The sequence below is a fragment of the Mytilus galloprovincialis genome, chromosome 11, assembly GCF_965363235.1.
Source record: "Mytilus galloprovincialis chromosome 11, xbMytGall1.hap1.1, whole genome shotgun sequence".
Classification (NCBI taxonomy): Eukaryota; Metazoa; Mollusca; class Bivalvia; order Mytilida; family Mytilidae; genus Mytilus; species Mytilus galloprovincialis.
This window is the reverse complement of record NC_134848.1, coordinates 81,099,555-81,125,970: the sequence shown is the minus strand read 5'-3', so window position 1 is coordinate 81,125,970 and position 26,416 is coordinate 81,099,555. Positions and strand designations below refer to the sequence as shown.

The following is a 26,416-nucleotide window of genomic DNA, read 5'->3' as shown; positions in this document are numbered from 1 at the left end:
TACCAAAAAAAAAAAAAAAAAAAAAATTGCAAAATTTAAGTCACTGTTAAGTCATCATCAAGGGCTTGTACACCAAAATGAAAATAACGTTACATCATTGGTTGAATTTCAAATGTTTAGAATGTTTTTGACCAATCACAAGGTTTTGGTGTATGCTTTTGAAAATATTAGTATAATTACCCAGAATGCATTAGATCCGGAAACAGCAAATTAAAATCATGAATGCTATTGATACCTGTGGACATATGTTTCTGTTAATACCTTTATTAAGTACTCACAGAATAAAGTAGGTAAAATCAGAATTAAAAAACATGCTTTACACAGGACAACTATACACAATCAAAGGTCAGTGTCACAACAAGGAGGTTTGAGACAGCTATCCACCAAAAGTCAATCTTGGTGGATATAAGCTGAATTATAGGTCCTTGTCCATGTATGGCCTTAAACAATGAGAAACACTCATACCGCATAGTTGGCTATGAAAGATCCTGACCTAAAAAGTATGAAACAAAAGCCTTATTTATAACAAAACCCATTTAAGAAAACAAAATATGACCGACACAAACCATCCACAGCCACTACTCATGTAATTTGACAGGAAGTTAAAGAATAGGGGAGGGTTCAACAGATAACTTCACTTAAACACATACATTTAGAAAACATTTATTTAGTATTACAGTTTGCTATTCATTCAGTACAACAGAAACCTTTTTTAAAAAGGAATAACCATTTATTTTTCAGACAAAAAAGCTAAGTTATAATTTCAATTTTCAAGAAAAATATCATAAACAGTTTCATTTCAAATACTGTATGTAAATTCAGAAATTATTGCAAAAAATGCTACAGTATTATAATTGCAATACTTTAAATTCCCATTTTGAAATTTTTGATATGAATTAAACAGCATTTTTCTCAACATCGCAAAAATCAAAATCACATTGTAGTCTAAAATGACAAAATGGCAATAATAAATGCACACAATAAAGAGAGATAACTCTAAATTGATTTGGTTTCTGTAGATTTGGCCGATACTTCAATGCAAGATGAAGGTGGTGATCCTAATACAGCACACGTAGAGACGAGACAGAGTAAGAAAAATAAATCCTCCCTGGAACCGTTACGAGAGGGAGAAGTTACTGAATTTACAGATCAGTATGACCTCAAGGATAATGATGCATGGGTAAGGATACTAGTAAATGAATATATATATTTCTCACGACAAAACATTTTCATATTATTTATCTATGTCTTTAGAAAAATATTTTCATGAGTATTGAATGAAGTAATGAATTTGTAACAAGCAGTAAGGAATGAACCTGAAGATCATGTACTTAAGGTCTTCCACTTTTAATATGTATTGAAAAGATTTCATTTTTTCAATTGTTTATGGTTAGAAATGTTTAGAAATAGATTATTAATTTATTAATTAATATTTTTCAGGCTACCCTACCATTGGAGCAGATGCAGAGTAGATATATACAGTATAGAAAACTGGTAAGTCTAAATACCACAATTCTTACAGCATAATCCTTAATTATCATTAACTTTTTTATGTCGGATAACTGTGAGAAAATTTCAAAATTTGTTTACTTATTCACTCCGTTGAGAACTCAATTTTTGTGAGCACTCATAATATTATGATTGTATTCTCTGAAACTTAGAATAAACCCCCCTCTGTATAATCAGTCCCAGATTCATTATTTTCATGGGATACTATTTTTTTGTGGATTTCTTGTGTAAAGATGAACAATGAAATGATATGTTGAACAAAGAACAAAGTTTCTATTGGCTTGTATAGAGGCTTTGGTAAAACTAAGAAACAACATACCATTGATCCTCAATCCACCAAAAATACTCAATATTTTAAAAGTCTGAACAATGGAGGCTTTTTAAATTGACAACTTAATAAAATGAATACAAAAATACGTCATTCATTTTGGATTTGGAAATACTGTGGATTCATTTATTTTCGTGGGTATCAATTTTCTGTGGATTAAGAAAAACTTGATGTCCTGGTTTTGTTAATCATGTCCTGGTTTTGTTAATCTCTGCTTTCCCATAGACAAATTGTTAATTCCTTGAACATATGTATTTTTGATTCACTTGTATCCAAAAAACCCACGAAAATTGGTATCCAACGAATAATGAATCTACAATATGTGTAAACATGGAAACTAAGAGAAATATCTCTAGGAAGTTCTTTCATAGAAAAATTAATTTGAGTATACTGTAATTGTTAATTAAGATTTAAATAAGCACAAATTATTTATTGTATTTTTTGTGGGAGGTTTATTCTAATGTTGAAACTTGATTATGCTGCAGTTCAGTAATAAATTTTTTTTCTGGTTAAAGAGAGATAACTCTGTAATTATTTTGTAGACTAAGGAAAGATTGGAGGAACTTGAAGATCAGCTGGAAGTGACCGTGGCTAAAACACAAAGGAAAGTCAACAATCTAAAACATCAGTTCCAGGAACATAAAAATAAATGGGAATCTGTAAGTTAATGACTAGACTAGACCTTAATTTTTTCAACAAATAAACAAGAAGAACATTTGATTTAACTATACCTTTACATAGTATTTCAAGACTGTACATTTAGAATATTTGAGATGTTATTATTATTACGTATGATAATTGTGTCTCAAAAATAAAAACTTGCAGTTCAATTTTTTATAGCAAATTTAGAATAATAAATGCACAAAATAATTTCTAGTGTGCTCTGGCTTTTTAAAATTTATAGGTCACATGTTGAACTTCCATTGAAATGTTTACCTTGTCTATAATCTTCAATGTCATAACAATTTCTCTTTTAAAGTTAAGAGTTATCTCCCTTACAAATAGAATTGACTCTGAATATATTATTTTTTCTTCAGGAAAGAAAACTTCTTATAGACCAAGTAGAACAGGCCCAGAAATTACAGACTGAGGCTGAAAAAGAGGCTGACACTGCCATGTCACAACTTGAGGAATTCATTAATGAACAGGAAAGATTGGTGAGTGGTTATCTCCCCTTTTTGAAAAGACACCAAATAAATAAGAAGGGGTAGGGGGTGTCAGAGGGGTCCTGATCAAAGAATCCTGGGCTTAAAAACATGAAATCCTGAGGTCCAAAATTTGAGAAATTTGAATCCCAACATCTTGAAAATCGAAAAAAGAATCCCCCCCCCCCTCAAAATAGTCACAGAAAGGTGGGATTTTTAATTGAGTGAAAAATTGGTGAGAAGTTACCTCCCTTGAAGTTTAAAGTTGTTATCCCCTATGTTTTACAATATATTGATGGTTTTTAAATGAATTGAAAAATTTCTTTAAGTAATTTCCCTTACCAATAGAAGGCATTCAGAAATAGAATGATAGAATTTATTAGGAAAAACTTAAAATTGATAAAATATCACCTTCAAAGTTCTATTTCTTGTATTTTGCTTAACAGTAGATATTGCAGAAAAAAAGTAAATAGTATAGAACAGAATTATATAACTTAGAATAGGGACAACAAATAAATTAAATCAGATATGATTGATGAAAGAAAACAATAAATCGGAATTTAATTTATCCCTAATGCAGATTTTGAGAAATTTGGCTGTAAGGATTTATTTTTAGCTCACCTGGCCCGAAGGGCCAAGTGAGCTTTTCTCACCACTTGGCGTCCGTCGTCCGTCGTCGTCGTCCGTCGTCCGTCGTCGTCGTCGTTAACAATTTACATTTTGAACTTCTTCTAGAGAACCACTGAATGGAATGGAACCAAACATGGCATGAATGTTCCTTATGAGGTGCTGACCAAGTGTTGTTACTTTGTAGCCGATCCATCATCCAAGATGGCCGCCAGCGGGGGACTTAGTTTAACATAGGACCCTATGGGAAATGCATACAAATGACTTCTTTTAGAGAACCACTGAATGGAATGAAACCAAACATGGCATGAATGTTCCTTATGAGGTACTGACCAAGTGTTGTTACTTTGTTGCCGATCCATCATCCAAGATGGCTGCTAGCCGGGGACTTAGTTTAACATAGGACCCTATGGGAAATGCATACAAATGACTTCTTTTAGAGAACCACTGAATGGAATAAAACCAAACATAGCATGAATGTTCCTTATGGGGTGCTGACCAAGTGTTGTTACTTTGTAGCCAATCCATCATCCAAGATGGCCGCCAGCAGGGGACTTAGTTTAACATAGGACCCTATGGGAAATGCATACAAATGACTTCTTTTAGAGAACCACTGAATTGAATGAAACCAAACATGGCATGAATGTTCCTTATGAGGTGCTGACCAAGTGTTGTTACTTTGTTGCCGATCCATCATCCAAGATGGCCGCCAGCGGGGGACTTAGTTTAACATAGGACCCTATGGGAAATGCATACAAATGACTTCCTCTAGAGAACCACTGAATGGAATGAAACCAAACATGGCATGAATGTTCCTTATGAGGTGCTGACCAAGTGTTGTTACTTTGTTGCCGATCCATCATCCAAGATGGCCGCCAGCCGGGAACTTAGTTTAACATAGGACCCTATGGGAAATGCATATAAATGACTTCTTTTAGAGAACCACTGAATGGAATAAAACCAAACATAGCATGAATGTTCCTTATGGGGTGCTGACCAAGTGTTGTTACTTTGTAGCCGATCCATCATCCAAGATGGCCGCCAGCGGGGGACTTAGTTTAACATAGGACCCTATGGGAAATGCATACAAATGACTTCTTCTAGAGAACCACTAAATGGAATGAAACCAAACATAGCATGAATGTTCCTTATGGAGTGCTGACCAAGTGTTGTTACTTTGTAGCCGATCCATCATCCAAGATGGCCGCCAGCGGGGGACTTAGTTTAACATAGGACCCTACGGGAAATGCATACAAATTACTTCTTCTAGAGAACCACTAAATGGAATGAAACCAAACATAGCATGAATGTTCCTTATGGAGTTCTGACCAAGTGTTGTTACTTTGTAGCCAATCCATCATCCAAGATGGCCACCAGCGGGGGACTTAGTTTAACATAGGACCCTATGGGAAATGCATACAAATGACTTCTTTTAGAGAACCACTGAATGGAATGAAATCAAACATGGCATGAATGTTCCTAATGTGGTGCTGACCAAGTGTTGTTACTTTGTAGCCGATCCATTATCCAAGATGGCCGCCAGCAGGGACTTAGTTTAACATAGGACCCTATTGGAAATGCATACAAATGACTTCTTTTAGAGAACCACTGAATGGAATAAAACTAAACATTGCATGAATGTTCCTTATGAGGTGCTGACCAAGTGTTGTTACATAATTACTTTGTAGCAGATCCATCATCCAAGATGGCCGTCAGCAGGGGACTTAGTTTAACATAGGACCCTATGGGAAATGCATACAAATGACTTCTTTTAGAGAACCACTGAATGGAATAAAACCAAACATGGCATGAATGTTCCTTATGAGGTGCTGACCAAGTGTTGTTACTTTGTAGCCGATCCGCCATCCAAGATGGCCGCCAGTGGGGGACTTTTGAATGAAATTAAACATGTTCCTTTCCTTATCAATGAGGTTGTGTTGTCACTTTTAGCCAAATTTTATATTTTTTCATATGATTTCAATTACCCAAGTAGAATCAGGTGAGCGATACAGGCTCTTGAGAGCCTCTAGTTATATAAGCCATGTCTCACTCAGACAAGAAAAAAAGTAGTGCCAATCACATATTTTAAAAGGAGTTATTCCCCTTGGAAATATTAATTAAATTGGAAATTCCATTGAATTTGCTCTCAGGCCTTTATTTCTAAAAGATACTTGTAAAAAGATTTAAAGAACATTTAGTTATTACCCTTGGATATAAAAAATATGCAACCCATTGGACATTGGACTCTGTTCTTTTATTGGATTTGTTGTAGGGTTAGATTGCTTTTGCAATTATGGTACATTCCCAATTCTTCTATTACTGTGTAAATTGTTAAGTCATCTCTGTAAGTTATTGGACAGACCTTTTGTCAGCAGGATAAAATACTATTTATTTAGCAAGGTCTAGATTATGTTTGTATTGTCTGTTTAAATGTACACATATGTGTAATAATGTGTAACTTTGTTATGGATTATTGGATAAAAAGATAGCATTGTGTTATCAATTAAAGCTGTGAAAATATTACTTATCAGGATTAGGGTACAGAAAAGGGGTGAATTAGAATTATGTTAATCAGATTCTGCTTTTTACAAAAAAAACAAAAATTGGTTAATTTAAATTAAAATTTGTAGTCATCAATGTTTTAAACCTTGCTAAAATTTCTTATTGAATTGTTAAATGACCAAATTAGGATAAATTCTTTGACAGTTGAACAAATAATAAAGTATCTTAAGAGCCATTATACAAAACTATGAAGATCCGGTATGATTACCAATGAGACATCTTTCCACCACAGACCAAATGACATACTAGAGATAACATATATTGGTCATCGTACAGCCTTCAACAATGAGCAAAACCAATAGCATATAGTCAGCTTTAAAAGGCTACTAAATGACAAATGTAAAACAATTCAAACATCAGAAAAAAAAAGAAGCCTGAAGTTTAGCTATTAAGACTCTTGTTTAACTCGGAATAAAAACTTTTGATATACTGTGGAATCATTATTATTTGTTGGATACCAATTTTCTTTTTCTTTAACTTCGTGGGTACAGTTGAACCATGAAATTAAATTTTCAATGAATGAAAAGTTTTCTATAGGCTTGTATACAGACTTCATCACAACCACAAAATTCAATCCACATTGGCACAAACATGCAAGTTTTCCCTAAACCACGAAAAATTGGTACCCACGAAAATAAATGAATCCACAGTATTATGGTTATATTGTCAATGTGGATCTGACTGTCGATGTATGCTACACTGCATAGAGATCCGTATCAATATATAGTATAAAACAGTTGGTATACAGTTATTAAAGTGTTGAAAAATAACGAAGGGTTTAGAACAGGGGAATTTATTTTAATGTCAGGAGATCAAATGTATAATGTTAAAAATAGGGGACAATTTTGCTATTATTATAAAATTTTTAAAAAATCAGTGTATTTGTAGATTTAAAAAAATACATTAACTTCGTAATTTTTATAAAATCCATATAAATAATTCAATAAAAGATTTTATATTCCCTTTATGTACCCCAATCAAGTTGGACAAGTTGATCACAACTAATTCAACAGTTTAATTTGTTTTTACAATAGAATAAAAGATATACAAAGTATTAAATGAATATTGTCTAAAATCTCCAGTGTCCTGTCTTATCACATTTATATAAATATTGTGTTAAGGAAATTAATGGTCTGATATATATTCTCATTTAATTATTTTTGTTGGAAAGGTGTTTTGAAAATATTTAATTTTCTTCAAAGTTATGTGATATATAGAGCCGATCTAAAATTCAACCATTTCAAGATTTTTGTCGGAACTATTCATTTGTTTGTGATAACAGGATTAAATATTGAAAAAAAATATCATCAAAAAATTTGAGAACTTGTGTTTTTTATTTGTAACTTTTTCATGTTTAGTACATCAAACTGGAACGATTTATTAGTATTTGTTTAATACAGAAACACTGCATCAACTTCAAGTTTTAAATTTAATTTGATGTCAAAAAGTAGATATTCAGACTGAAGGTTGATCAGGATTTTAATTTAGGAATAAATCAGGATTTCAAATTAAGAAAAATATTGTTGATTAATTTTATAGATTCATTGGATTATATATCAAAGAACTGTTGAAAAAAGATAATTTCATGGTTGATTGGACGATTTAATATGTGTTAAACGTTTGTATGATCTAGGAATTAACACTCATCGAACAAAGTAAACCTGCACTCAGAATCTTTAGATCTCAAAAGAATGCCAGTGATATAGAGAATATTATGTGTGGAGAAATATAAAATTTATTCCATTTCAATTTATCATATCTTTGATTTTCCTATTAGATTAAACAATATTTCCAACGTAACATTTATTTTTTTCTCCGATTGGGATAATTTTCTTGGGATTGTCTCTTGGATACTTGTCATGAATTGGAGAATTGCAATGTAACTTTTGTTTCTTGTGATGTTTTTCCTGGACACCGATTCTTAGTGATGGAATATTGAAAGGGATTTTTGTATATGTTACAATTAGCTAAGTAACTATGTATCCTGCCATAAAGGATTCTAAATTTCTATTAAAGGGACAGAAAATTTCAAAGGTAATTCTACCATACAAAAAAACATTTGTACCACATATTTGAAAATTTCATAAGGTTTGGTTGAGAAAAAACAGTTATATGAATTCATTTATTTTCTGGGGATTTTTCATTGATTTGAGGAACAATTGTATTTTCCTAGATTCTTGATTTTTGGTTTTTCCAAAAGAAAATATCTCTTATATGAGGGTGGTAAAGGGTTATTTTCGTGCAACGTGATCGACGTTTTTTTATTTCACGTTCAACGTGTTTTTACTTTTTTATTTGACGTTCAGTCGTGCAAGACGGGTGCCTCGTTCAACGTGTTCTGCTTATTTAATTTTACGTGCATTGTGATTTTCAAAGTCTTATTTTGCGTGCTCGATATTTTTCAAATAAAATTCAAACACTTGGCAGGGATCGTCAAGAAATACTTTTTAAAAACCGTAAACCAATTATATCATAAATGTGTATACTAAATCGGGAATATCAAGTAAAACAAAGAGTTAATATATACAGGAAGACAGTGACTCAGTCACAAAAGGTTCAAATAAAAGTATTTATTTTTCGTGCAACGTTCATTACAGAAATTATTTCACGTTCAACGTGAAATTATGTCTTATTTCACGTTTTTTTCGTGCAAGCAACCCCCCTTTACCACCCTCTTGTATATACATATTTACACTAGTAATTTTTGGGGCCCTTTTTAGCTTTATAGCTTGCTGTTTGGTGTAAGCCAAGGCTCTGTGTTGAAGACCGTACCTTGACATGTAATGGTTTACTTTTATAAATTGTTATTTGGATGAAGAGTTGTATCGTTTGTACTCATTCATCATCTTTCTATATCTATTAGATGTATCCCATCATGCATTGTAATTTTTATTACCCACAATTCTTTGCAGGAGGATGAGGAGGAGGGTAAGCGTACTGACATTGTCAAAGCTGTTACACGACCTTCAAGAAAGAAATCACCCGATGAAGCAGGTGACAGGAAGTCTGTTTCATCAGACACACAGACACAGAAAGAACCTGAAGCAGCAGAACCACAGTCTTCTACAGAACGTCCCTCAGAGGAACATACAGAACCAGAATTATCCAGACTTCTGCAGCAGACAGATGATGCCAAGGTAATTAACCTCGACCTTTGGTGTGTCTCATGTTTTTCGTTTCTTAAGAACTATAATTTTTTTTCTTCTTGTAGCATATTATTTTTTAAATCATAAATATCAGGTTGTTTTTGTATAGAAAGATTTATTCAGATGTGTTTATTTTAGTTTCATTGTGTTATATGGGTCTTTTGTTGCTATATTGATTTTTTTTATCTCATAAAATAAAAACTGGTACATTTAAATGATTGCCACATGACAGTTTTTAGACTAAGCAGCCAATAAAGTAGGCCTGAAATAAAGTCCAGGTCTGTATACTTTTAAGAATAAAGATTTGTTTTGAATTTTTATAATGGTCCAATTAAGTGACATGGATATTATAGATTCAAACAAGAATGAAGTTATATTACAAAGATTTCCAGATTGTATGCAATAAGAAAAAGTGTTGCATTTAACCTTAAAATAAAGTGAGGTACGGCAACAATTATTGGTAGGTATTAAAAGAGAGTAATCTCCCTTGATACATGGCAGACAACACTTCCTTAATGTTGTACAAATTGTTTTACTATACTAAGAGTTGTGATAAAGAAGCCATCATTTGTACACAATCTTGTGCTTTTTCCCCAATTTTTATATTTATATATTTCTCCTTTGTTCAAAAGTCCCAGAGGCAAAATTCAGAATCTGTCAGTGAGCTGGACTCAGATATAGCGCCTTGGTTGAAATTAAGCAGCGAAGATACACGTAATACAGAGGTCTTTGATAGTCCTGATCTTAAAATGAGGTCAAAACAGAGTTACAGGTCACGTAGTGAACTTAGACGACCTGAGAGTGAGCGTACCCCAATGGAGAGGATTTCGTCAGAGCCGAGGAATAGGATCAAATCAGAGCAAAGCGATCAGATTGTCTCTGATGTTTCCCATGGCAATGACTTTGACGAAAGAGAAGAAGTTAACCTTGATGCAGACGTAGAAATATATACAGACGACCATAAATCATCACAGGAGGCATCAGTGTCACAGAAAAGCTTAAAGTCGAGGAATTCTAGAAATCGTTCATCTATGTCCAGAAAAAGTTTGTCGACTAGAGGGTCTTTAAATGAAGTGGAAAACCCTGAATCACAAAAATCATCAAGATTAAATTCTGAGGAAGCCAGATTAAAATCTGGACAAAAAAGTAGGTCATCAACAAAGCACAGCTCAAATCGAGACAGTAAATCACGTAGAAGTTCACTGAAGGGTGATGACGGGAGAACAAATAGCAGTTCATTGAAGATTGAAGAGGCTGATGGATCAAAATCTCGTCGCAGTTCACTTAACGCCGGTGAGGTGGAAAAGGTCACATCACGTAAAAGTTCTGTTCTAGCGGAAGAAGATGAACTAATACAGTCAAAATCTCGACAAAGCTCCCCTCTTAAAGAAGACGTGGAAAAATTGCCATTGATCAATTCAAGACGTGGCTCATTGGTATCAAGAACATCGAATATCACAGACATTTTCCCTGCTGAAGATTCCGATGAAGATATTGGTGATGACTTTCATCGTCAAGTACAAAGTCGTGGGAAATCTCAAATATTAAAACGTAGTCGTAACGTAGATGATCAACCATTAAGTGGAAGAAAAACTGCCCCTCCTTATTCTAAACAGGTTTGAGACAACAGATTGTCTAACTCTCACTGGAATTGTTTTACAGAATCACATACTTAATTATCATTGGTCTAACCAAAAGTCACATGACTTTTAGAATGTCACATGATCAAAGAACAGGTTTGAGACAACAGATTGTCTAACTCTCACTGGAATTGTTTTACAGAATCACATACTTAATTATCATTGGTCTAACCAAAAGTCACATGATTTTAAATATGTCACATGATCCAAGAACTTTAACTGTTTTATTTCAGCATTGTGTGTGTGTTATAATTCACTGTAATGTACATAACACACAAATGTAATATATGTGTTTAATTATTACTGTAGGTGTGTAATAATTTTTCTTTTTCCCTTTTCACATTTATTTTCATCTTAAATTCTGTAATTTGTCCAAGATTTTAAAGGTGGAAATGGACCAATACTTTTGACACATTATTAGAAGGAGAGTTGTCTCATTGGCATTCACTCATACCACATCTTCTTAAATATACAATCCTTTTAGGATTGTTCCATTCTATATAGTTCTTTGTTTGAGATATATTAATTGTCCACCATTATTTGTCTTAAAAACCACAACAATCAACCAATAAAAAGAATGTGTTAAAAAAAAATGTTTGCTAGTACAATGTACAAATGTATAGTGTATATACATTCAACCATGGAAGTAATATTGAATAATACTTCCATGATTCAACCAATAGATGACTGACAATTCAACTTTTTTACAACAGTTTAAATGTATAAAACATTTTATGAATAGTCATAATGTTCTCTAAACAATATAGCTGATGGTCTGGATGGGGTTTATAAAATACAAAAAATAAAATCTAAAATATATGGTAAAAAATGGAGAGAAATGGTACAAACCATTAAAAAATAGAGAATAATGGACTAAAATATTTTTCGAATAAGGAATGAAAAAAGAAGAATAGAAAAAAATGGACAAATAAAATATAGAATACAGAAATATAAGGCCAGAAGCATTTTAAAAAGTCAACAATGGGCTGAACAAGTAAAAGTAATAATTAATTGGCCAAAAAAAAACAGAGAAAAAAAGAATAATGGTCAAGAATATTTTAAGAAAACCCCTTTGTATTTAACACCCCCTCCTATCCAGACCCTTGTAGCTTCATTGTTTCTACATCTTGTGTATAATTTTAGAATATAATAGAAAAATAAATAGTGTTTTAAATACAATGAAAAAATACATAAGGAGGTATCGATGAAGGTTCAATGCATGGTGTTAAAGATATCTTTTAAAAATGTTTTTTCAGTTGGTTATTTTGTAAGAATTCAAGTTTTTAAAGACATTCACACATATTAATAGAAGTTAAACAAGAAGGCATATACTATAATTGGAAATTGTTGTAGTGTTATTAGAATTACTGTATTTTTAACCGGATTTTTGTGACAAAAATGTCGGTTATTGATTTGGGGATGTACGTCGGGCGGCCGGGCGGGCGGGCGGGCGGGCGGCAATCAAATGTTGTCCGTGCATTAACTCATGAACCGTTCAACCAAAGCTTTTAAAATTTTAATATGTTATTACTGACAACTATACGAAGGTCAAGTTCAATAATGGCGATTTTGACTTTTACCGTTAAGGAGTTATGGTTCTTGAAAGGCAGCAATCAAATGTTGTCCGTACATAAACTCATGAACCGTTCAACCAAAGCTTTTAAAATTTTAATATGTTATTACTGACAACTATACGGAGGTCAAGTTCAATAATGGCGATTTTGACTTTTACCGTTCAGGAGTTATGGTTCTTGAAAGATTGAAAAATGGAGTTTTCAGTCGTGTCCGTGCATTTACTCATGAACTGTTCTACCAAAGCTTCCCAAATTTTAATATGTTGTTACTGATGACAGAATGGAGGTCAAGTTCAATAATGACGATTTTGACTTTTACCGTTCAGGAGTTATGATTCTTGAAAGATTGAAAAATGGAGTTTCCAGTCGTGTCCGTGCATTTATGCATGAACTGTTCTACCAAAGCTTCCGAAATTTTAATATGCTGTTACTGATGACAAAATGGAGGTCAAGTTCAATAATGACAATTTTGACTTTTACCGTTCAGGAGTTATGGTTCTTGAAAGATTGCAAAATGGTGTTTCCCATTGTGTCCGTGCATTTTCTCATGAACCATTCAACCAAAGCTTTTGAAATTTTAATATGTTGTTACTGATGACAAAATAGAGGTCAAGTTCCATAATGACGGTTTTGACTTTTACTGTTCAGGAGTTATGGTTCTTAAAAGATCGTAAAATGGCGTTTCCATTCACGTTGTTGCATTTACTCATGAACCATTCAATCTAAGCTTTTCAAATATTATTATTTCAAAATGTTGATACTGATGTCAAAATGGAGGTCAAATTTGATATTGATGATTTTCACTTTCACCATTCATCAGTAATGGTTCTTGTGATATTGCCAGGACACAAATAAATGTAAATAAATCCGGTTTGCTGTCGTTGTGACAGCCTCTTGTTTTCATCATTCATTGGATACCAATTTTTTCTAGGATTTTGGTTTTTAACAAATTTAAATTGACAACAAAGTATGAAGACTATGAAGTTTTGTTTGCATACTTTTTTTTCTCATTTAGACCTTTTTACCAACTTTTATTTCTTAATAGCTTTTTACACACTTTTTTTTGCCTTTACAGCTGACTATAAACTACATTTAGATACTACTTGTACATTAAATTTTATTATATTACGTTTCTTTTTCAGGTCCAAGAAATGAACTCCCGCATCACAGGAGCAATGTCAGCGCCACCTGCTGTCGAAGATGGTGTGGAAGTGGTCGACAAGGTAATTTAATTCTACTCAATCGGTTATTAATATGGAAATGTACGTCGGGTGGGCAGGCACAGCTGCTAAACAATATCCATGCATTTACTCATGAACTGTTCTACGTTCAAATTTAAATATGTTGTTAGTTAGGACAAAATGGAGGTCAAGGTTAATATTGACGATTTTCACTTTCACCGTTCAGGAGTTATGGTTCTTGAAAGATTGAAAAATGGTGTTTCCAGGTGCATCCATATTTAAACTCATTTTAAAAATTTTAATATGTTGTTACCAGTGACAAAATTGAGATAAATTTAGATATTGATGATATTCACTTTCATCTTTCAAAAGAAATTTAAAGAAAATCCAACAATACCATGGCAAAGAAAGGACCAATAACTGTTGACAAAAAATAACATGAACAGCTAAAGACTGTGTGACAAAATTCCACCCAACTTACAATGATCTTATATATACTGTAAATTCAGAAATTATTGTGATGTTTTTATCATTGCGAAAAATGTGGCAGGGTTATTAATGAAATAATTTATACTCATATATTGAAATTTTCTATATGAATTAATCAGGATTTCTCTTAATATATCAAATATTAAGATCACATTTTAGTCTAAAATAACTAAGTCCCAACTATAAATGCACACAATAATTTACACTAAAGGGAGATAACAACAATTTCTGTAATTACAGTGTCTAGGAACAGTAAGCAGATCCTGCTCCTCAAGTTTTACAAATCACAATCTTGCCAAAGAAACATATTTAGTCATTATCATGATATATTATAAGTTTTATTTGACCATTACAGACTACCCTTGTAGATCACCAGGTATATAATAAATGTTGTCATTTGCTTTTGTTGTCTGTTCTTTTATCGGGTTGTTGTCTCTTTAACACATTCACCATTTCTATTCTCAAATTTATCAACTCTTACCATTACAACAGCTTTGCACATTTACTGGAGATAAAGTACACTGATTGGAAAACAAATTTATCAACTGTTACTATTACAACAGCTATGCACATTTACTGGAGATCAAAGGTACACTGATAAGAAAACACATTTGGTTCTTAGTTTTAACTTTAATGCAAACTCAAATTGTCCACTTATCGCTATTCCTGCTTGACCTGAGGGTCAGTCCATAGGCGGATCCAGGGGGCCCTGGGGGGTCCGGGGCCCCCCTTTTGTGGGAAAAATTTGGTTGATTATATAGGTAATCATTGAAGCATGACTGGAGCGGGCCCCCCTTAGGTCAGTCAGCGGGCCCCCCCTTAGGAAAAGTTCTGGATCCGCCACTGCTGTCCCGCTTGAACTATTGGCATCCTACAACAGTCACTTTTCCATTGTGGAGTCAGATATTTTGTACACTGTATTATGATGTCAGAATTTTACAGGAACCTTTGTAATGTCCAGTAATGGCGGACAAATAGCAATAAAGTGTATTGGAAGAGAGCTTACATGCCATTTTAAAAACTTGTAATTGTCGGCTAAATTGGATTTTGGAACTCAATATATCTATAAATAATTAAATTTACCAACCATTTAACTCAGTCAAATAAAAAATTTCAGAGTAACTTTCTTTATTAAGTGCTGTTCTAAATTTACAGGGCCAAAGTCCAAAGGTCATTTTTTATGGTCTAAAAACTGTTGTAAATGGATTTAGTTGAAGTATAAATATCTCATTATCTGTTATTTTAGGGATATTGACTTTATTGGGGATTTATTTATTTGTCATGCGTACCAAATTTTATGAATTAAAAAAATATATTTATTTTCCTGGTAAAACTCGATATTGTGGTTTTAAAAATATCTATCATTAATTATAAACCTCTAGGAAATGTGTAACACTGTTACCAGCTGAAAATTTAAAATGGCTGTAACATCTATTTCTACAAAATTCCTGAAAATTAGAACCCCACACAGGAAAATAAATTTACAGTATTTCTAAATGTGTGTGTGTGTTATAAAAAACACCATCTTCAATGTTGTTTCAGTAGGTGGGTGTTTTATTATTTTGTTTTCCACATTTTTCTATAGAAATTAAGGGATCGAGATAACTGGATTTTTCTTCAGTTCTTCACATGGGTTATGTTTACACAAACCAAGCCATATATATTCCGTTTATTATTCTGTACAGAATGTTTTATGATGTTGTTTTACACATTTTTGTATGGAAATTGAGATTACTGGATTTATTCTTCAGTTATTTCATAGAGATATATTTGTATATTTGTTAATTATTCTTCACAGAATGATGCTCTTCATAGACAGGTAGTCATAGAGCTTGTGTGTTTGTTTTTTGTTTATGTTTGTTTACTTGTTTGTTTGTTTGAAAACGTTTTGTTGATGCAGAGCTTAAGTTAACTCTGCTATATTAAGATAACAAGAAAATACAGCAAATTTGCTAAGGCAAAATCTGTAACAATGCTGTATTAGTTTAAGTAAATAACATTTAATACGCAACCAGAGACCTTAAGAGCTGAGGGCTGATATAAGTGAGTACTTTAAAAATGTGCTCTCTAGCCCTAACCAAAACCAGGAATGTAAATAAAATCTTTACTAGTTTACAGACTTGACGAGACAATCAATTTCTATAAGTTCCAAGATTTTATTTTTTTTAATTATTTTTCCTTTATTTAAATTAGATCCAGGTCAATTTCAGTAGACAGGTACATACATGTGTTTGTTTTTGGGGACAGCCTTGAGTACAGAACTCCTAAACGGAGCTATGGGCGTTTGGTATAGGTTATTCACTGTCACAGAGTTATCTCCCTGTATGGCAGAAATGTAGAAATCTATTTCAGTTAAAGTTTCTGTGTAAAGTTGTTTTGTGCATGCGGACTTCATGATGCATGCCTGAATTTTAATTGCTAGAACAGAAAATTTGGCTGCAGCAAGAAAAGACCATACATGTCAATTAATTTAAATTGTGCAAAAAATAATGTCTTTTTTATATACACTTATTTTCGCAAAAAGTACGTAATATTTCACTGTATTTCGAAAAAGTTAAGATACATTGTTGTTATTGTGATTAATCTCATAAAAAGCTGTTACAAGGGGAGATATCTCATTTGTAAATAAGTAACACATGGCATATAGTTTATTGTCAGTTTTAAAATGTTTCAGCATATGGTTTTGATTTTGAAAATGTTAGAATTGATTGAGATTGGTGTCAAAGGAGAATATAATTGGTTTATGTGATTAATCTTGATGTGAGGCTTAAGCTTGCCTATAATGCTTGCAGTGTATTTTGGGACTTTTATAGGGTATTGGAAGGACATGATAACCATTTAAAAGTGAAAATTACTGCTATTATAAAATCTCTGGATAAAAACCTTAGCCTGGTGGTCATTAAAATTACAGGAAGGATTATCATGGTTGTATTATACCAGAGACATATAATATATATCTCTTATCATAAACATAATTTGACAGAAATCAACCAATCAAAATAACAAAATTGGCCTTCATAATGAGCAAAGTTTTTTTTATAACTCTGAGTACTGAGTAAAGTTTTACTACTGAGAGCCTTGGTCCTCCACCATCTTATATAAAATTTAGATGTTAGCTTATAAGGACTTTTTTTGGTAAAATGTTTTTTATTTTTAATTTTGATTTGAATTTACTCAGGTTCAGACGTTGCAGGTATTCATAAGTCAAAAGGTAGGGTTGAGGCCCTGGAAGGGTTACCTCTGAAAGTTATGTTTAAAACAAATATAAAACTTAACCTCCAGTTATAAACAGTAGCTTATCAATAATAAAATATTCTCTAAAAGTGCCCTGGGTACCTCTGAAAGTTATGTTTAATACAAATATAAAACTTAACCTCCAGTTATAAACATTAGCTTATCAATAATAAAATATTCCCTAAAATTTACATCTATAAACCAAATCAATTCATTTATACTTATGCATGTGCTTTAAAGTAAATGCTTGTTAAATTTTCCATTATGAGTTGACCTTTCTTCAACCTCAAGGTCAAACCAACTGCTACGCAACATTAAACATTTAACAATCAATCAATCAAGCTAACAAAACTGACCAATACATTTTATTTTTATCTAAACTTAGAGGACTTTAAAATGATCTTATATTTTGTTATTTTGGAGACTTTTACAGGGTTTTGCTCATTGTTGAAGGATCATCTATGTTATTTGGTCTGTGGTGGATAGTTGTCTAAATTACAGTTTTACCAACTTTTTTTTAAATCATAGAAATTTTAATTTTCACTATTTCATATATATTGTTGTTTTAATTAATAGAAAGGCTTATTACGGACAAGGTCAGGAGGATCAAGGTCAAGGTCAAGGTCACCAAGACCAGGAAGTTCTGACAAGGTAGAAAATGCACAATCATTACACCCCCTGTCGTCAGCATATGCTATTGAGGAAATCTCTGAAGGTCATAGTTCAAATTCTGGGTCACCACTGTCAGATGGTAGTAGAAGTATTAATTCTAGGTCCAATCCAAGGTCAGTTACAAGGTCACCACACATTAATACCAGATCATCACCTCCACAGCAAGATGGAGGTCATTCAAGGTCAGCATGGAATACTCCAAGAGGAGAAACACATTTGGCTTCATGTGATAGATCAGCCAAAAGTGCTTCATCCAGGAGGGGAACATCTCCAAAGTATCATCAAATGTCACCTGACAATTTTGAGGCATCCCCTAGAAGTGCTGATTCTATCAGAAAAGTTGCCTTATCCAGAGCTGAATGGCTTGAAGAAGAAGAAGAAGAATTAACACCACAAAAACCTTACACCTCTCCTGTGAAATCACTACCTCAACAGAAGCCTTACACCTCTCCAGAGGTGTCCGTCAAAACTCTACCTCAAAATCAGGCAGAGGCTTTAGACAATGTAAATCAGATGATTACTCAGGAAAAATTGTCCTCATACCAAACAAGGGCATTAGACTCAGTAAGAATGGCATTACAACAGATAAACGAAGATCAGGAAAATCTGTCCAATCAGCAGCTAGAAAGGACACTTACTATGATTTCATTGGCTAGTCAGTTGACAGAGGAATCACTACACCTTGGACTGTTACCAGATAGTATATTTGACACATTTGCTGTCCTGAATTCCCGAGCTATGTCTGATATGAGTCACGGCGAGGACGAGTATAGTTTGGATGATAATATGTCAGCGTATAATACAGGAGCCGAGTTCCTCAGACCTATAACCAAAATGTCTTTCGAAAACCAGGTTTGTTCAGAAATGACATCATTCCTGTTGTTCTAACCGTAATACTAAGAGGTTTACATTGACATCACTTCCTGTTTGCATTGACACTTTTGTAACCATGACAACAGATTTTACATCCTGTTCTTGTTGACACTTTTTTCAGCATCATTCACCATTACTATGACATCACTCCCTGTTTCCATCATATCATGTTTCTCACTTGTTACAATCCTAAATATCCTAAATGTTAGATTCATATTTCATATAACAACTTCTTTTGATAAAAAATGCATATTGGTAACTTTGTGGTTTCTGTTCCATTGTGGAATAATTTAATTTTGGACTTAACGCGTCTTCTGATTGGCTGACGTCATTTTGTTTATCAGCCCATAGACACAATTTTGTCATGTGACCATAACGTCATCAACGTTTTTTCATGGTTTACTCCAATTTAAAATAGAATTTAGAATTAAATTATAAGAAATAACTGTAATATTTTTTCTGTCTATTCGAAATAACATAAAAAATGTGGTGCACACTATAAAATAACCGGCTATTCGAAAAGACAGAAAAAATATTAGTTATTTCTAAAATACATGAGATCTCATGTTATGCAATTCTACCTCGAATCCTAATGCATGTAACATGTAATATTCTGTTTGTAACTTACAAGTGTTCATCCCTCATCCTGATTTTTTCCCTGAAACATGTGCACATTGTAATCATATTTTCATTTATATAAATTGTATTCAAGTTTTTCTATGTTGATTGACAGCCCAATTAAACCATATTAAGCTATTTTGTCTTGAAATATTGAATGAAAGTTAATTGATTTTTTTCATATTAAATGTGACCACTGAAACTATAATGATTGAAACGCTTAAAACTTTACATCACTTTTTGATTTAGTTTTATTAGGAAGATCATTCACAAAGTGAAAAGATCAGAAAAAAATAACAAATTAAACCAAATCTTTCCATTTTACTGTTTTAAATAATATCTTTTATCACATATTTGTTACGAATACGTTGGGTTTTGCATATGTGATAACTTCACATTTGCCCGGGGCAAAAAAGAGTATATTGGCAAGTGCCCGGATTCCAAATATGTGACGTCATTGCATCCTTAGCGACAATTGATAACACTTTTGTGATAAAATGTTCAAGACTTTACCTGTTATGTTTCATTAAATTGATTTAATTGACTTTTTTTTCTCTTTTCTTTAGAACTTAAATATGTGATAAAAAGATTATAACATGTCTTTTCCATATAGGCCCTGTTATCATCCCTCAACCCATATAGGCCCTGGGCTAAAGCCTCAGGCTGATATGGGAGTCTTGGGATGATACCAGGGCCAATATGGAAAAGGGCATGTTATAATCTACACATATCGATTTTTTTCTCTTCATTAGTCAAATAGGCAATAAACTTTAAATTAAAGATGTATGAAAATGTTATAACAATTATAGAAAAAAATCATGCACATTATTCTTTACTTTTTAATACTTATTATATCTTTCCAGTTTCTTGCTGTTCATACAAGCACTGTATTCATTATCTATTCATCTATCAAATGAAGAAAAGTAATCATACTCCTTGAAAGTTAGATGATAGAAAAACTAATTACTTCTGTTTAAACTAGATTCACATTGTTTACAGCTGTTTTCTCAATTTCTGTAGCATATGACAGCATTCCTGCAAGAGTTATCTCACCATAGTTTGAAATCTCTGCCACCACTAGGTGGCGTTCTTACATCATCTCAGTCACAACGACCTTTTATCGGAGAAGCTACCTGCTCTTCAATAGACAAATACAAACCACCGTCTGCACCACAGCGAATGGTCTCCTACCTAGACGACAGGGACACAACCTTTGACACAGAGGCTACCATGGGAACAATGTCTCGAGTGAATACATTGACCTCTTTTTTACCAAAGATCAAACCAGATTCAAGGAAGCACACCAAAATTCTAAGGTCAAGGGGCGTTGATGTTCAAACATTTGATTATCATGACATGGAGGTATTGGATGACATTTGACCTTTGTCACATGGATTTGACCTTCAATCTTCACCTTGAAAATAATATTCTTTAAATTAAACTGCACAAGTATTGATAATTATTGTGTCTTGAAGTTGCAGATATTTGACCTTCACTGATAGTTTGAACCTTAAAGCTTACACTGTAAAATGTTATTGAATGTGTTTAATTAAAATTATTTTGTCATTTAGATATTGGATGACCCTTTAACCTTCACAAGTTTGACATTGAATTCTCACCTCACTTTAATCTTTAAGCTGTGATTGTCACCAAAGAATGTCCAAATTTTATCAATATTTTAAATATTTTGTTCACTTTTTACATTCCTATTAATTATGCTACTTAACAATTAAAAAGATCTGAGATCCTCTCAGGAGTTTGATATTCCAAACTGACCTCAGGGTGGGGGTGGGGGGGGGTGGTCACTTCAATACTTAATTGTTAGGGGGCACTGCTAAGTTTCCATTACCCCACCCTTTTCATATATAATTTAAACTTCAAAAAGGTATACCATTTCATATATTGCTGAGGTAAAAATATTACCTTTTCCCATATTGGTTTAGTTTCAACAAGAAAGAAGAATGAAGTTATGTGAACTTTATTGACCTTATCATTTATTTATGATATTTTTTCGAGACCTATTCACATATTTTCAAGCTTGAAAATGTGACCTATTCCAGGGGCATGTCCTATCACCTTTCATATAGGTAGTGGAACCCAAAAGAAACTGAGATCCCAGGGTTGAATAGATGTACACAAATCTGTTGTAATACTGTAAATTCAGAAATGATTCAGAGGGTTTTATTAATACCAATGAGATGACTGGTAATTTTTATGCCCCACGTACGATAGTAGAGGAGCATTATGTTTTCTGGTCTGTGCTTCCGTTCCTTCGTCAGTTCGTCTGTCCATCTGTGCGTCCGTTCAGGTTAAAGTTTTTGGTCAAGGTAGTTTTTGATGAAGCTGAAGTCCAATCAACTTGAAACTTAGTACACTTGTTGCTTATGATATGATCTTTCTAATTTTTTTAGCCAAATTAGACTTTTGACCCCAATTTCACGGTCCACTGAACATCAAAAATAAAAGTGGGAGTTTCAGGTTAAAGTTTTTGGTCAAGGTAGTTTTTGATGAAATTAAAGTCCAATCAAATTGAAACTTAGTACATATGTTCCCTATAGTATAATCTTTCTAATTTTAATCGCCAAATTAGATTAGATTATTACCCAATTTCACGGTCCATGGAACATGGAAAAGGATAGTGCGAGTGGGGCATTCGTGTACTTTGGACACATTCTTGTTGAAAGCTAAACCCCCAATTAGTATGTTTATCTAGGTATGGTAGGTTATTTGTGAGTTTTGTTCAAGAAAAAGAGAAAAACTTTATTATGATTTTGCCTGTGTTAACAAATATTACCTATTAATGTTTGATGAAGTGGTGTGTGCATGAACTAATACCTGTTATGATTTAAAATATGTTATACAAGTGGCCTTGTGTGATAAAATGTATGTATTTTATACAATTTTTAGGTTATTTGTGAATTATGTTCCAGAGGAAGTGATCATTGACTTGAATATTTTGTTGCAAGTTTGAAATATTGGTCATGAAAATCATTTACATATATATGTAAAAATTTACCTTGATTGATATTGTATTGTCAATTTAACTTAGATAAGGATGTCAGAACATTATGTTTTGTTATTTTAGTCCTCTTTGAAAGAGTCAGATGTTCAAATTAAATTGTGTCAAAATCCATTTAAATTTTTTTTTTTAAATTGTATCTCGATATTAAATGTTTTGATCTTTTCAAAAATATACAATATGGTCAAGTTTCTAACTTGATTACTAAAGCATCCTAAGAAATCATGAAGGAAAACAAAACCATGACAACCATGACGTCCATATTTACATTTTAGACCCAGACCTCTCCACCTCCACAACAACAACCACAGTCTGTACAAACAAAACCAGAATCTCCGGAGTCTGTCAGAGAATCATCAGCCCTTAGTCGAGCCTCTTTACGGAGTCAGTATAAAGCTAAATTAGAGGAAACTCGCCATGCTGTTGAGGAAAGGAGGTCAAATACTCCAGCCATTTCTATACCTTCACCAAGGTCCCTGGAGGAAGATCAACTGGTCGAAGATGAAGATGATGATGTGGCACTGCCTGATGATTTTAAAGGTGAGTTGTCCCCCTTTGAATTATTATTTTCCTTTGTGTAAAGCAACAAATACCACTTTGAAAGTCCTTGGTTTACCAATCTGGATCTATCCTAAAACCTCCTTCATTCAAGGCATGCAAGCATGTTTCTACAAGACAATTTGACTAACAATTTTTTTATGAATAATAAATACAAATTTTGACTTGAATCACTATCATACAGAATTACCTGGACTCTTCCTACTATGAAAAGTGTATATGAGTACTCAATGGTAAAAATTGCATTAACTTTGCTTTGGAATATAAAATTTTAACATTGTACAAGTACACACCCGTGATATCGCGGGTCCGTGACTGAATTAAAGTATATAACCATGCCTAAGCCTTATTTTAGTAATTAATATTGTCATCTGATAAAGTCATGTCGATTATAAGATACAAAGTTTTCTCTGCTTTCAAATCTTTCTGTTTGAACCCGTCGACCTGGAACTTATCAATTATTGGTAATATTAATTATTTGGAAAACAAAAGGTCCTGGCTATCCAGGAATGGAGTATTTTTTAATCAACAGCATTGTCCTATATTAGTTATCTTAGAAAGTCTTGCTGGTTGCTGAATAAAACTACAATAGGGAACAATTTGACAATGATTGAATTTAGTAGTGTCAGCCCTTTGATTATGACCCGTGTATATAGCAAAATCCTAACTACACCGTTTGGTGGTGCGCCTGTCAAATGCGGAACGTACAGATAAGGTAATAGCTAACAGGTGAATATACTATTGGTATCGGTATCGGATTCGACCCGGAATTTGTTAATTATTGGCAATATTAATTATGTGGAAAACAAAAGGGTCTGGAGTGGTGTAATTTTTAATCTACACCATTGTCCTATATTAGTTATATATAGAGTTGAATTCTTTAATTTGTCGTTTTTACCCGATGACGGCTGACAAATTGGACCTCGTAATTTTAGTATTATAGATTAGGCATTACTATGATGTTGTTTTGTAAACTCCAAATTATGTATAAAGAAAGATAACTCTAGTTTTAAATGTTACCAAACCAATGAAGGTTGCATTTCTGTAAATATTGACATTGCAATTTCCCATAGGAACTCCTTTTAATAGTGATCAGAGAAATGAAGAGTTGTTCAAAAATTAACCAGTATAACACTATAAGAGTTAATACCTTGATACAAATAATAATGATATAGGGTGTTCCATTAAGGTAGTACCCAACACTTTCACTAAAATTAATTTGGCTCGTTTAATTTTCATAAAATTTTGAAAAAGTATATACTTTGACCCTTTGACAAAAATATAAAAATTACAAAAATTTGAACCAACTATTTTATCAGAAGAATTACACTGGTTATAGGCCACAGACCACAATTAATTCCTCTATCAGTTCTTTATAACATTTTGTATCATTAAAAAAATTGCACCTTGCACTTTTGTTAAATTTTTTGTGTGTGTTATGTATAGTCCTTGTCCAAATATACATCCAAAATTCAGAAAGATTGAACCAATCACTTTTACAAATTTAGCCAATACACATCCATACCCCTATTGACATGTCAAGAGATGTTCCGAAAACTGTAAATATGACCTTTTTGCACTTGGCCTAATAACTCATTCCATATCAAAATCAGTTTAAATACAACATCCAAAAATTTATTTCACCTCTCTTCTTTTATTTCCACCCAAAAAAATCTAAGAAATGAGTGAGGAAGGGAAAGAAAAAAAAATAAGGAAAAATACACTCTAATTAAAAGGAACTATATTCGTGGACAACGAAAAGCGGGGTCATTAATTGTGGTCTTGGGTCTATATAGCAGTTTGACAAACACCAATTTTGATCATCAAGAAGCTTAATATTCTCTTAACAACGCAACGTAATTAAAACGTTTAACTGATTTTACAGAGTTATCTCCCTGTAGTGTTAGGTACCACCTTAAGACTTGTTTGGATAATAGTTTTGGTCTCTTTAAAATCAGCTGTTTCCTTGGAAATCACTTTCATTTTCTCATTAGACCATTACCAAATATCTTTTTTTGTACCAAGAGGGTGAAATAATTTTGCGTATCAGTCCAATTACCTGAAATATAACAACCATTCTGTCAGGCATTGTCATTATTGGTTAGCCCCCTACCCGTTAAAAATTCATTGCCATGGAACGAAATTCTAAATTGACCAACTTGTCGTGATGTCAACTATATGACAAATATAATGAGTTCTCAACTAAAATTTGTAATTCTCATATGCTCAAAGATAATTTTTTGACAATTTTTGAACTTTTAAGGTAAAATTATGTTGTATTCTACTAAATATTTCAATGTCCAGAGAAAATGTTACGGACATGTTCCATATTTGGAATATTTCTACTATATTGCATTTGTTTTAGTATCAACATATGCTCATTTTACAAAAAATCATACTGATTCATTTATTTCTATGAATAGTAGATGCTGCATTATAGATTTTATTGGTTCTCAAAGATTATGGATGCTCTCTCGATTATATTAATAACTTTTGTAGTTGTGAAATTGTTTTGTATAAAAAGCACTTCTGATTTCTGTATATGGCATATTTAAGAAAAGCGTCTGCGGATAATGAAGAACAAAATTAAAATTGCATCTCCACCTTTGATAGATGCTGATGTAATTCTTTTAATTTCATATTGAAGTCCATTGAATACCTCAACGTTTGGATGCTGGTTTCCAATTATTTATAGACTCTGGCATCCTAACACATACGGAAATTGACATCCCAACATATCTGGATGCTGGCATCCCAAAATATCCGGATGCTGGCATCCCAATATATCCGGATGCTGGCATCCCAATTTATCTGGATGCTGGCATTCCAAAATATCCGGATGCTGGCATCCCAATATATCCGGATGCTGGCATCCCAATTTATCTGGATGCTGGCATCCCAAAATATCCGGATGCTGGCATCCCAAAATATCCGGATGCTGGCATCCCAATATATCCGGATGCTGGCATCCCAAAATATCCGGATGCTGGCATCCCAAAATATCCGGATGCTGGCATCCCAATATATCTGCATGCTGGCATCCCAGTTTATCTGGATGCTGGCATCCCAAAATATCGGGATGCTGGCATCTCAACATATCGGGATGCTGGCATCCCAATATATCTGGATGCTGACATCCCAAAATTATAGGGATTCTGGCATCACAACCATGCAGACAAGTACCATTTTTCATTATGAAATACGAATTTAAATGCTGCTTCCTAGTCCATTGATTTTAGTA

At 33.0% G+C, this 26,416-nt stretch overlaps 1 protein-coding gene across 8 annotated transcripts in view; it reads left to right on the top strand.

Annotated features, from left to right (window-relative positions):
* Positions 1–26,416, top strand: part of LOC143052885 (uncharacterized) — a 146,043-nt gene that overhangs the window by 88,128 nt on the left and 31,499 nt on the right. For all 8 annotated transcript variants that reach the window (XM_076226034.1, XM_076226033.1, XM_076226032.1 and 5 more), the window contains 11 exons: positions 1,020–1,180; positions 1,441–1,494; positions 2,380–2,496; positions 2,875–2,994; positions 9,084–9,308; positions 9,950–10,933; positions 13,674–13,754; positions 14,557–14,577; positions 18,012–18,959; positions 20,619–20,960; positions 22,893–23,157. In XM_076226034.1, the coding sequence (XP_076082149.1) occupies positions 1,020–1,180; positions 1,441–1,494; positions 2,380–2,496; positions 2,875–2,994; positions 9,084–9,308; positions 9,950–10,933; positions 13,674–13,754; positions 14,557–14,577; positions 18,012–18,959; positions 20,619–20,960; positions 22,893–23,157 (3,318 nt within the window). The remainder of the gene's footprint in view (positions 1–1,019; positions 1,181–1,440; positions 1,495–2,379; positions 2,497–2,874; positions 2,995–9,083; positions 9,309–9,949; positions 10,934–13,673; positions 13,755–14,556; positions 14,578–18,011; positions 18,960–20,618; positions 20,961–22,892; positions 23,158–26,416) is intronic.